The following is a 12,938-nucleotide window of genomic DNA, read 5'->3' as shown; positions in this document are numbered from 1 at the left end:
GTTAAAAATAAAAAAAAAAATAAAAAAAAAATAAAAAAAAAAAAAGGCACTTCATAAAATTCCTTTGACATTTCCAAGATAGTAATGACCTTTCCACCTGCAGCTGTCACACAATCCTTTGTATGTATCTCTGACACATTTATGTTACATTATTTTGTGTAATGGTTTCATATCCCTCTAATAGACTATAAGCATCGAAGATCTAATTTGATCTAAACTTTGTATCTTACCCAGTGACCAAGCATATTACTAATGAAGGTAATAAGTACATAATAAATGTTTCTTTCTTTTTTTTTTTTTTAAACCTTTACACCCTTCCATCTTAGAATTGATACTGTGTATTGGCTCCAAGGCGGGAATGCAGTAAAGGCTGGGCAATAGGGATTACATGACTTGTCCAGGGTCACACAGCTAGGAAGTATCTAAGGCCAGATTTGAACCTAGGACCTCCCATTTAGAGATCTAGAGGCCTGGCTCTTAATCTACTATGCCACCTAGCTGCCCCCATAAATGTTTCTTAAGTTGTATTGAAGGCACTAAAACATCTTCGAAATTAAGTTAAATCGATATAAATGATCATTTCATAGATATCAAGCAACATAAACAGAGAAATGATGAGACTGGGTACAAAATCACCTAACAAGTTTGTTGCTCCAAGAACAACCTTGGATTCCCATAGAAATAATTCAGGGTTTGCTCAAACTAAAATTTTTAGGAAATTTCTAAGAAGAGATAAATCAAGCATATCATAGGATGTATGCAGAATGACTTTTTTCTCCTTTTCATGGGTATCAATGGGAAAATTATAACCTCACTCTAAAAGTTATTTTTTAAACAGTCTTAAGATTCATTATAGGTTAAGGGGAAAGAACCACATCTTTTCAAAGTCCAAGAGTCTGTCACACTATTGTCCCTTCAATGTTTCCCTAAAGCAGGGTGGCATCGGCTTCTCAAAAGCTACAAGGACAGACCAGAAGCTCGAAAAGCTCCTCTCCTTATTGGAAAAGGACTCAAAAAAAAAGGGTTAGTGCTTCAGAGAGATTCATTACCAGAAAAGTATCCACCAAAAAATGTTTTTTGTTTATTTGTTTGCCACAACTCAGGAAACACATTTATTTTTCTTTAATATCAAATTTCCACATAAGTTTTCCAAAGTTATTTGATCCATATTGTCTTCCTCCTGTGATCTGATTTAGTGAAGGGAGCACTACATATCTTCTAATTTGTTACATGTAAACATTTTCTACTAATTTCATATGGGTTTGTAAAGTTACTCATGAGCTGTTCTTATTTCCTTTGCTTCTCTCTAGGAAAAAAAATGAAACCTTTTTACATAGTAATGCTTCATTCTTCTCTCATCTAACCTCTTCTTTCTCCTCACTTTTCAGAAACATTTTAGGGATAACATCAATGACAATAGTTTTTAAAACTCCTACTATGTGCCAGGCACTGTGCTAAAACCCTCTACAAATATTATCTCCTTTGATTCTCACAACTGGAGGGAGGTGCTTTTATCATCCCCATTTTACAAATGAGGAAACTGAAGTGGAAAGGTTGAGTGACTTGCCCAGAAACACATAGCCAATTAAGTGTCTGAAGTCTCATCTGAATTCAAGTTTTCCTGAATATTCTCTATCCATTGTACTACTTAGCTGCCTCCTATAAAAAAAGTTTCATTAGAATGAAATTTCAATCATTTTTTTCAACAGCTCAGCCATTCTAACACAAACTAACTTTATATATACGCTAACATTAAAACATAAAACCTCATTCATGCTGGTAGGCAGTCTCCAAATTACATATACGAACAGTGTCCTCTCCTAGAATCAAATTCAAGCCTAAGACCCAAAATTACAGCTTCAAAGCAAAAGGATAAAACAATCTTCTGTGTGACAGACAGATGAAGAGAGAGAGGCAGGCAGATATATGCACTTAAAAGAAAATGAAAATAAAACCATTCTGAATTAGAAATCTTTGTGACACAAAGGTTTTAAAATCTTTCACTCAAGGCATCTGGGTAGCACAATAGATAAGAGATCCAGGTCAGGAGTTAGGACGACCTGGCTTCAGATCTGGCCTCAGATACTTCCTATAGCTGTGTACTTCTGGGAAAGTCACCTAACCCCAATTTCCTAGCCCTTGCTAGAACTGATACTAAGACAGAAGGTTTAAAGTTAAATTAAGTTTGTAAAAACCCTTTTTAATTTAATGTAATCAAAATTATTTATTTTACATTTTGGATTTTTTCTAACTCTTGCTTGGTTTTAAAATCTTTCCTTTCCCTGAGATATGACAAGTATACTAATCTGTGTTCACTTAATTTACTTATAGTTTCCTTCTTTATATTCAAGTCATTCACCCACTCAATTTATCTTGGTGTAGGGTGTGAGATATTGATCTAAACCTAATCTCTCCCATATTGTTTTCCAATTTTCCCAGCAGTTTTGGTCAAACGGTGGATTTTTGTCCCAAAAGTTGGGCTCTTTGGGTTTATCATACACTGTCTTGCCGATGTCACCTCAAGTCTATTCCACCGATCCTCCCTTCTGTCTCTTAGCCAGTACCATATTGTTTTGATGACCACTGCTTTATAGTATAGTTTAATATCTGGTACTGATAGGCCACCTTCCTTCATGGTTTTTTTCATTATTTCCTTTGATATTCTTGATCTTTTGTTCTTCTAAATGAACTTTGTTACAGTTTTTTCTAATTCTGTAAAAAAGTTTCTTGGCAGTTTGATAGGTATGGCACTAAATAAATAAATTAATTTGGGTAGAAATGTCATTTTTATTATGTTAGCTCAACCTACCCATGAGCAATCAATGGCTTTCCAATGGTTTAGATCCAGTTTTATTTGTTTGGAAAGTGTTTTGTAGTTGTTTTCATATAATTGCTGTGTTTGTTTTGGTAGATAGATTCCTAAGTATTTTATATTGTCTAGGGTGATTTTAAATGGTGTTTCTCTTTCTACTTCTTGCTGCTCTAGTGTGTTGGAAATGTATAGAAATGCTGATGATTTATGTGCATTTATTTTGTATCCTGCAACTTTGCTAAAGTTATTGATTATTTCTACTAGCTTTTTAGTTGATTCTCTAGGATTTTTTAAGTAGACCATCGTATCATCTGCAGAGTGATAGCTTCTCCTCATTGTCTATTTTAATACCTTCAATTTCATTATTTAATTTCCAATTAGTTGTTGGTTTGCCTCTCCATGTATTCTTACTGATTGTAACAAACAAAAACAATGCAACTAAAATCAGAAGGGAAACAACTGGAAAAAAATCTTTATAACAAAAAACTCTGAAAAAGGTCTAAGTACTCAAATATACAAGGAGCTAAATCAAGTGTACAAAAAAATCAATCCATTCTCCAATCTATAAATGGGCAAGGGACATGAATAGGCAATTTTCAGATAAAGAAATCAAAACTATCAATAAGCACATGAGAAAGTGTTCTAAATCTCTAATAATTAGAGAAATGCAAATCAAAACATCTCTGAAATATCACCTCACACCTAGCAGATTGGCTAAAATGACAGCAAGGGACAGTAATGAATGTGGCAAAATAAGTACATAATGCATTGTGTTATGAATTGATCCAAACATTCTGGATGGCAGTTTGGAACTATGCCCAAAGAACGCTAAAAGAATGCCTGCCCTTTGATCCAGCCATACCATTGCTGGGTTTGTACCCCAAAGAGATCATAGGGGAAAAGACATGTACAAAAATATTTATAGCCGCACTCTTTGTGGTAGCAAAAAACTGGAATTCAATTGGGGAATGGCTGAACAAGTTGTGGTACATGCTGGTGATGGAGTACTATTGTGCTCAAAGGAATAATAAATTGGAGGAATCCCATGTGAACTGGAATGACCTCCAAGAATTGATGCAGAGTAAAAGGAGCAGAACCAGGAGAACATTATACACAGAGATTGATATACTATGGTAAAATCGAATGTAATGGACTTCTATACTAGCAGCAATGCAATGACCCAGGACAATTCTGAGGGATTTATGGAAAAGAAAGCTACCCACATTCAGAGAACAATTATCAATAATATGGAAATAAGTCTTGATAGATGACACAGGAAGAAACCAGTGGAAATGTGCGTCGGCTACTAGGGAATGGAAGGGATGGGGGAAAGAGATCAAGAACATGAATCATGTAACCATGGAAAAGTTTCCTAAAAACAAAATAAATGAATGAATAAATAAATGGATGAATGAATGAATGAACAAATAAATAAATGAATGAACGCATGAATAAATAAATGAAGCCTTTCTGCTCTCAATAAATAAACAAACAAATAAATAAATGAGTGGGTGAAATTAAATTAAGCTAAAATTACTGACTCAATCTAACATCTTCCCCAACTGCCAGTAGGAATTGTTCCTCATCTTATCTTAGTGTACCTTATATTTCTCTTACACACTCATCACATTTTAATTTACCTTAAATTTATGAGTATCTATGGTTTATACCCTCAACTAAAATTCTGAACTCCATGAGGGCACATATTTTTCATTTCATCTTTTATCCCCTAAAATGGATTTTTGCACATACTAGGCATCTAATAAATGCTGAATGAATAAATGCTATTTGCTGAATGAACATACAACTATGATTAAAAACATTTTGAAAACAGATTATAAAGTCGGACAAGCAAATTGATCTATATTCAGTTGAGACAAGACTAGTTGTTAATTAGAGGAGAATAGAAAGTTCTATCCTTTAAAACCTTGAAGGAGGGGTGGGGATGCATAACCAGAGATAGGTAGAAAAGGCAATCTTTATTATGTAAAATTTTTAAATTTTTGCATAAATAAAATCAATATAGCTAGATTAAGGGAAAATATTTGCATTAAATACTTCTATAATCTCTGATTTAATCCATGTGGATATTCTACAAAGATTACAACCCCTCTTGTATCTACTGGATTTCTGGCCACTGAGAATCACTGTAGCTGAAAAAATTATCACTTTGCAACCAACCTAGTGAAGAACCTTTCTCAAACTTGGCTAGGGTGGTTCTTGAACTATGGGACATATAGAGGTCACTCTCTTGAAGTCTTTTGAGCTTGGTAGGATATGCAGGAGTTTGGGAAAATCCTTTGAAAACTCAGGGTCACTAACATACCACAATGAGGTATCAAAATAAAATTGTATTGGAAGATGTATTAAATATCTGATAAAAGTTCTAACACTGAAAACTCTATGGGTACTTAGTGTAAATCTTTAAGACAATGAGCCCATTTCCCTTGCCCTTTCATCCAATCACACCCAGCCAAGTCCTAGCTTTAGATTACTCAAACCATCTTCTCATTTGTTTCTGTAAAAGGGAATTCTTTGTTCTCTTTGAGTTTACACTTGTAAAAGGGAATCCCTTATTCTCTCTGCCTAGTTGGAGCTAACACTTTGTAAAACAATAACTTTAGTACCTCACTAGATAGTGAAGACTGGATTAACTCTCCTTTGTCAACCTTCTGACTGAATCAACAAAAGCTTGAACTAGGTGGAGGAGTTCACAAACCACTTAGAGAATTCACACCCTCAGAAACTCAATCAGCCAGGAATTTGTGAACCCTTTTGAGGAGTATTCACCCCTCCAGAAGGTGAAAACTGGTTCACACAAACACTGCCCCCTGGGCAGTGCTAGATAATTTGGAAGCTGTGACTGGCCCCTGTGAAAAGGGGAAGAAAAAAGAACCCACTATAAAAGGCCTTGAATTTCTGGGGCTAGAAAAAAGGAAGTGGACTCCAAGAGTAGCAACCAAAGAGTCAGGCCAGAGAAACTAAACAAGACAGAGCAGATCCAAAGAACAACATTACTGACTAAATACTAGTCCCACAAATGCCTATAAGAAATTTCCTCTGAAAAATGTGATGAGTAAACAACATTACCAAGGGCCCTGAAGGTCAAAATTAGAATCACAGAAAACTGAAGCTGGAAGACATTATAATCTAATTCAACTCCCCTCCTCATTTTGCATGTTAGATCTAAAAAAATGTGAAATGACCAGCCAAAAGATTTCTCAGGTATCCAAAGAAATCTATGTTTAGAATACAATTTGATATGCCTTTGTCCTAGCTCTCTCCCCTTGAAGCATAGTACTAAGAAAATTAGCTCAAAGATTACAACAGATCTTGGGTTATGATAAAACTAATTCTCAAATAGACATAAACTTCTCTTTGTTCCAATATACTAAGATACTGATTATGATCCTAATAATGATATAAATTCTTCAGGGGCTAAAACAAAGATTATGTAAAAAATAGAAAAGACTAGGGCACTCCTTTCTCACTCCTATAGACACTGAAAAATCGCAAATGGCTCAAACCCAAAAAAATATAAACAAAAAAATTGAAATAACACATCAACATAAATCTATATTAAAGGAAAATTTTGGATCAAAACTAAAACCCAAGTTTTTTCAGGATATTCTTAACCACTAAAGAGCTGTAAAAGTTATCTAGAATTCAACAAACATATATAATAGCATTAGAGGAGAGAGAAAAAGTAAGCCACAATCCCTACCTTTAATAACAACAATTAGTATAGATAATGCCTTAAAAGTTAAATGTGTATGTGCATGATTATATATATATTATTAAACCCATTGTATGGATGAGAAAACCAAGGCTCAAAGAGGTTATGTGACTAACCATGAAAACACAGGAAATAGGTGCTAGAGACAGATCTGAATACAAGTTTTGCCTAAATCTAGCTCAATATTATAGAAGGAAATAAGATATGTCAATGAGTGCTAAATAAAGGGTTCTGAATCTCAGATGAAAGGGAAAAAAAAATCACTTATAGTTGGGAGATCAGAGGAGGATTTTACAGAGAAGGAGATGAGCTTTGCAGGATAGGTAGTCTGTCAATGAGAAATTCTCATTTTTTTTCTTAAAATATACAATCTAAAGACTTAAAGTTTAATAAGACAAATGACAGTAGGTTACCTTTTACATGCAGATTTTTCTGTAAGCAGCTCCGGAGAAACATATTGTGCTGTTCCTACAAATGAGTTAGCTCTAGCTGATGAAGGGAGAAAAAAGAAGGAAGAAAATAAATGACCTTTAGAGATACATACATAGTCTATTCAAAAGTATTTTATGTTTCAGGTTATATAGATCATCTAATACTCTTGATCTCAACATCCCCCCAAAATATTCCATGATCAAAAATTCTAGAACTCCTTTGTCCAACCTTTAAGCTTATCATTATATTACTCCTTACACCTCATTACTCAATCTATTCTTTAACCTCAACATGACCTCCAATTCCTCCACTAATCAAGACTTTCCCAGGCTTTCATTCTTTCTCTGGCTTTACTTTCCTCCCTTGGTAATCTTTTCCCTATAGTTAATCAGTTGAACTTAACACTATTCTCTACTCTTGAATCCTATGACCCACTGTACTACTGTTGCTCTCAAATTAACATAGACCATTCCCACTATTTTCATCCTCCATGCTTAATGTGCTGAACTGAGAGGAAGCTACACAATTTTGCTGAATCTGACAACCATATTGATTCGGTCCACTACAAAGTTATGTTACCTAACCTCCAATAAGGCTATCAAAATAGCAAGAAAAGTCTATCACTCCTCCCCAATTCATTCTCTATCCCACTCCCAATAGCTATTGTTACATAACTTCTCTCCTAAAATCTCAGTCACCAGGCCTTCCCCACTGCCCTTTCAGGAGAAGACTTTGGCCTGCACTCTACCAAATAAACAAACAAATAAATAAATGATAGAGGTCACTGTCCATGAATCACTCTTCATTTCAAAACTTCTTAATATCAATCCCATTCTCTCCTTCAATCACTGAAAAGATAGTTCTTCCTGCCAACACCAATCCCTTTAACTTTACCTTTGATCCCATCTCCTCTCATCTCCTTCAGTAGACTATCCTCACAATCATCCCTTCTCTCTTTTGAATCTTTAATCTCTATCTAATGACTCATTCCCAGTCACCTATTAACATGTCCAGGTGTTCTCCATCCTTATAAATCACTCACTTGACCCTGCTACCCTCCCTACATGATATCATCCTATTCCCTTCCTTTTAACTGCCAGAAGTTGAATATACTCTTCCTTTCATTCCTTTTTTTTTTTCTTAATTCTTATTTTTTGTCTTAGAATCAATACTGGGTATCGGTTCTAAAGCAGAAGTGTGGCTAGGCAATGGGAGTCAAATGACTTGCCCAGGTCACAAGCTGGGAAGTATCTGAGGCCAGATTTGAACCCAGGACCTCCCGTCTCTAGGCCTGACTCTCAATCCACTGAGCCACCCAGCTGCCCCCTCATTTCTTTTTTAAACCTTTAAATCTGGCTTCCTTCCAACCTCATTCCTGAACTGCATTTAATCTTTAATTTAATTTTAATTTTCAATTTCATATTTAATTTAATTTTAATTTAAACAGATTAAATGCAGTTCAGTAATGAGGTTGGAAGGAAGCCAGATTTAAAGGTTTAAAAAAGAAATGAGGGGGCAGCTGGGTGGCTCAGTGGATTGAGAGTCAGGCCTAGAGACGGGAGGTCCTGGGTTCAAATCTGGCCTCAGATACTTCCCAGCTGTGTGACCCTGGGCAAGTCGCTTGACCTCCATTGCCCACCCTTACAACTCTTCCACCTAGGAGCCAATACACAGAAGTTAAGGGCTTAAAAAAAAATTTTTAAAAAAATTTATCGATGTTAACTGCAAGATACAACAAACTTTTCTAGATCCTTGTCCTTCAAAATGTAACTTCAGCATGTGACAAAGCTTATCATACTTTCCCTCTAGAACAGTGACTGGCAAACTACATCCTGGGCCATATTGGGGGGGGGGGGGGAGGGAGGAGAGAGCCTGAAATGTTCAATCCAGCCCTAAAACATTATTCCTAATTTGACGAATACAATGAGTAGGATACATGACAATGAAACTTCAAAAGAGTTGCCTTAGAAACAGACTGACAGATGAGCATTTCCTTTCCTTTGGCCTCTTCTTTAAAAAGTTTGCCCATCACTGCTCTAGAATATTCTCTCCTCTCTGGATTTTTGTAACAATACTTCTCTTGGTTTCCTTGGTTCTCTTTCTCCCATACTGGCCAACCAGTCCTTCATGTTCAGAAATATGATCCAAACTGGGATCCCTAACTGTGGGTTGACCCCAAAACTCTAGCCTGAATCCTCTTCTATTTCCTCTCCACATTCTCTCAATGAATTCATCAGCTCCCTTTGGTTCAGTTTTCATTTAGTCTACACAGATGACTCCCAGATTTGGATATGCAGTCTTGGCCTCTTTCCTAAGTGCCAGTCCTATGTCGTCACCAAATATTTATGTGACATTTCCAAATAGACTATTTCATAGGCATCTCAAAATTCAGCATGTCTAAAACAGTTTCTCCTAAATTGCACCCCCATCCTTAATGTCACATAAGTTTTCAATCTCAAAATCATCACTGAATCCTAGCTTCCTTACTCCATGTGACAATCAATTGTCAAGCCTTAACTGATTCCAACTCCACAATCTCTCTCCTATACATTCCTTCCCTCCTCTTCATTCACTATGGTCACCATCCTAGGTCAGGCACGTCCCATCTTTTTCCTATACTATTTTCCTTAGCTTCTTAATTAGTCTCCCTTGCCTCAAGTCGCTTCCCTCTCCAAACTATCCTCCACACAGCTGTTAAAGTGATATTTCTAAAGTATAGCTGTGCTTCTACTATTACCCTGCCCAATAAACTCCAGTGACTCCCAGTTTCTTCTAGAATCAAATGCAAACTCCTCATTTTAACTTTTAACACCTTTTATAACATGATTCCAGTCTACCTTTACATGCTTTTTCTATATTTTTCTCCCTCTGTTCCCCCTACTCTCATTAACTCTTCAGTCCAGTCAATCTGGTCTTTTTTGCTCTTCTTCACACATGATATTCCATTTGCAAGATGCCTACCACACCTGTACTAATATCCTTCACTTCTTACTCTAGTTTCTAAACACCACCTTCTAACAGAGGTCTTTCTAAATGTTTATATGTTCCTGTTCCCTCTAAAAAATTACCTTTTATTTATTTGATATATATTTGATATATGCTTATATATAAATGTTATATATGCTTATAAATATTATATATACTTATATAGAAATGCTAGATCATTTGGATCTAGAAGCAGTATTAAAGGGCACTGTGTCTAATCCCCTCATTTTACAAAGAAGGAAACCAAAACATAGTGAAGTTAAATGACTTGATCAAGGTCATAAAGCTAACAAGAGCCTCAGAAAGAATTTGAACCTGAGTCTTCCTGACTCCAAGTCCACTAAGTCATCCTGCTTCTCTCCAAGAAATATAAAGAGCTACCTGGGGGCAGAAACTATTTTATTTGTGTTTTTTTTTGTAATGCCATCTCTAACAATGGATTTTTATTGACTGACCAAAAATATACCTATTTATAGATGAAATTGGCAGACTTATAATCAATTGTACTTCATTATGCATCCTTGAAATATGAATACTGGATATTCTTACACTGATCTGGCATGAGAATTCAACAATTAGGTTCTAGAGCTTAACAATATCTATTACTTTCTAGAAGAATTCCAAAAAAAATTGTTCGAATGACCAAAAATATGACACGATTCCCAGTGACTCATTAGCATTATCAAAAAGACAAAATGGTTTAATGTCCATTAAGGTCTGCCAGATCAGTGTAGTCAATTTCATTGTATATCATAATAATGTTCATTCTAAGCTGATCTCTATTTCTTCAATTCAACAAATATTTAATAAACATCTATTTTGTACAAGGCAATAAACTAGTTTCTAAAGATACAAAGATAAAATAATCCAAGTGCCAACTATGTTGCAAAGCTATACTAGGCACTTGGGAGCAAAAGATGAAACAAAGTATAGTCCTTTACCTCAAAGAGCATATAGTATCTTTACAATATGTCTCATACCCAGGAACTTCCTGAATCTCTCTCAATATATTTACTAATTCAGCATTTATCCTCCCAAAATGTCACATTTCAAATTAAACATAGATATATCCATAGCATGAAGTACAGTCATAACTTCATGACCCCAATACTCTGTGGCTTCTTCTCTGATAGAGCTCTGGACTTGGAATTAGTAAGACCTGAGTTCAACTCTAGCCCCAGACTCTTATTTAACTATACAACTCTTGGCAAGTCACTTAATCTCTGCCTCAGTTTCTTCATCTATAAAATGATAGTACTTACCTTATTGTGAGGTTCAAATGAAGTAACATTTATAATGGACTTGTAAACTTTAAAGTACTATTAAAATGTTAGTTGATGCTATTGTTGATAAGAATACACACACTAAAAAAACATGGTACAGTGGAAAGATCACTGCTAAACCCTGGAAGTGATGAAGTGTATGTCCTTAACCAAGTTACAGTTACTTCCTTCAATTTTTCTATGTGTAAAAAAAATTTTTAATGGGCTTAACTACATCTTGGTGTACATATTTATACTCTTGATACTTTAAATTATGAGCTCTACAACATTTTATTGTTACCATGCATTTTTCTGTACAAAATATACAAAGAAATAATTTCAATACAAAATAGTTCAATACAAATCAAGTAACATTTGATAATTCTGAAAGATAAGCTTCTATTTCATAAAACTGAACTCAGCCTTGATAATGTTAGAAAAAGACACTTGCATACCTTGTTTACTATCTGGAGATAATACTTTGGCTGTTCCAAAATCCGTAATCTGAATGTGCATATCTTCATTTAATAAAATGTTTTCTGGTTTAAGGTCCCTGAAAAAATAGATTTTCACATTTCAACTGAAATATTTTAAGGAGGTACATTTTTTTAATATACACTAAATGTAACTGAAAAAAATAAAGAAAATGTAATCACTCTTACTGAAACCTTATTAAACATGAAATATATATATCAATTAGGCAAACAGATCTTATTTTACCTAGAAAATTACACTGTTACAAAGAGATTGTCAAAATGGCATGAAGATTTGAAAATTTTAATTCACAACTGTGAACTACTTTATTCTCATAAGAGAACTCAATTTTAGCCCCTATGATTAATAAGTAAGGTATTTCTGGCTCTGAAATTAGCTATTGGTCACATTTCTAAAATGAATTTATCTAAAAGTATATGAAATAAAATCAGAAGAAAACCCATTTCACTAGAAAGGAAGAGAATAGGCATAAACAAACTATGTCCAATATAATCATAAAACAGAAGCTGCAAAACCACTAGAATGCCCAGCATAAACTTAATACTCTTTATTTATATTCTGCTATGACTGAAGGTGTTTTAATTTCAGTGTTAGTTCTAACTATTTCAGGACAGCCAGGTGAAATGTGATCCCAAGAACAGTCAATATAACAGAAATCCCCCAAGCCCAACAACATATCTCACTCCTTAATAAGAAGTTCCATTTGCTAAGCTAATTGCTTGAAGAAAACCAAACTACACAAGCTTAGCAAAATAATCATGTCACTTGCCTTACAAAGTTCAAAGAGGAACTCTTAGGCTCTCCTGAAATGCAATGTATTTAAGGAAATCTTTCCAATCTACAATATAAAAAAATTATTACTAAGCTAAGGATTAGAGTCCTATTCCAATGCCTCTGGGTATAAAACACACTGTACTATCATTCAAGGACCCAACCTAGTTATATTCAAAGATGTCCATCATAAGAGAGCTGTAGCAATCAGGCTACAAAGCAATGAATGTTTTGGTCACAGCAGCTCAAAACCCATCAACAATCACAATTTTTATTAGTAGAGAAAATACCCACGCCAAGATCATGAAATGCTAAAGTTAAAAATCAGTAAAATACCTCCCTACTTTTAAAAAAATCAACAAATATCCAGAACCCTATTTTCCAGCTTTCATTTACAAACATAAATATGAAAGAGACAACTGTTACAATAACATTGTGCATTCAG

At 34.7% G+C, this 12,938-nt stretch overlaps 1 protein-coding gene across 1 annotated transcript in view; it reads right to left on the bottom strand.

Annotated features, from left to right (window-relative positions):
- The window catches only part of PDPK1 (3-phosphoinositide dependent protein kinase 1), a 115,413-nt gene that overhangs the window by 45,422 nt on the left and 57,053 nt on the right, over window positions 1–12,938 (bottom strand). The window contains exons 6-7 of the mRNA XM_044657763.1: window positions 11,683–11,780; window positions 6,962–7,037 (exon numbers count right to left, since the gene is read on the bottom strand). Of these exons, the coding sequence (XP_044513698.1) occupies window positions 6,962–7,037; window positions 11,683–11,780 (174 nt within the window). The remainder of the gene's footprint in view (window positions 1–6,961; window positions 7,038–11,682; window positions 11,781–12,938) is intronic.

This window comes from Gracilinanus agilis, chromosome 1 (genome assembly GCF_016433145.1).
Source record: "Gracilinanus agilis isolate LMUSP501 chromosome 1, AgileGrace, whole genome shotgun sequence".
NCBI lineage: Eukaryota > Metazoa > Chordata > Mammalia > Didelphimorphia > Didelphidae > Gracilinanus > Gracilinanus agilis.
The sequence above is the reverse complement of the archived record's forward strand: the minus strand, read 5'-3'. Positions and strand labels throughout refer to the sequence as shown.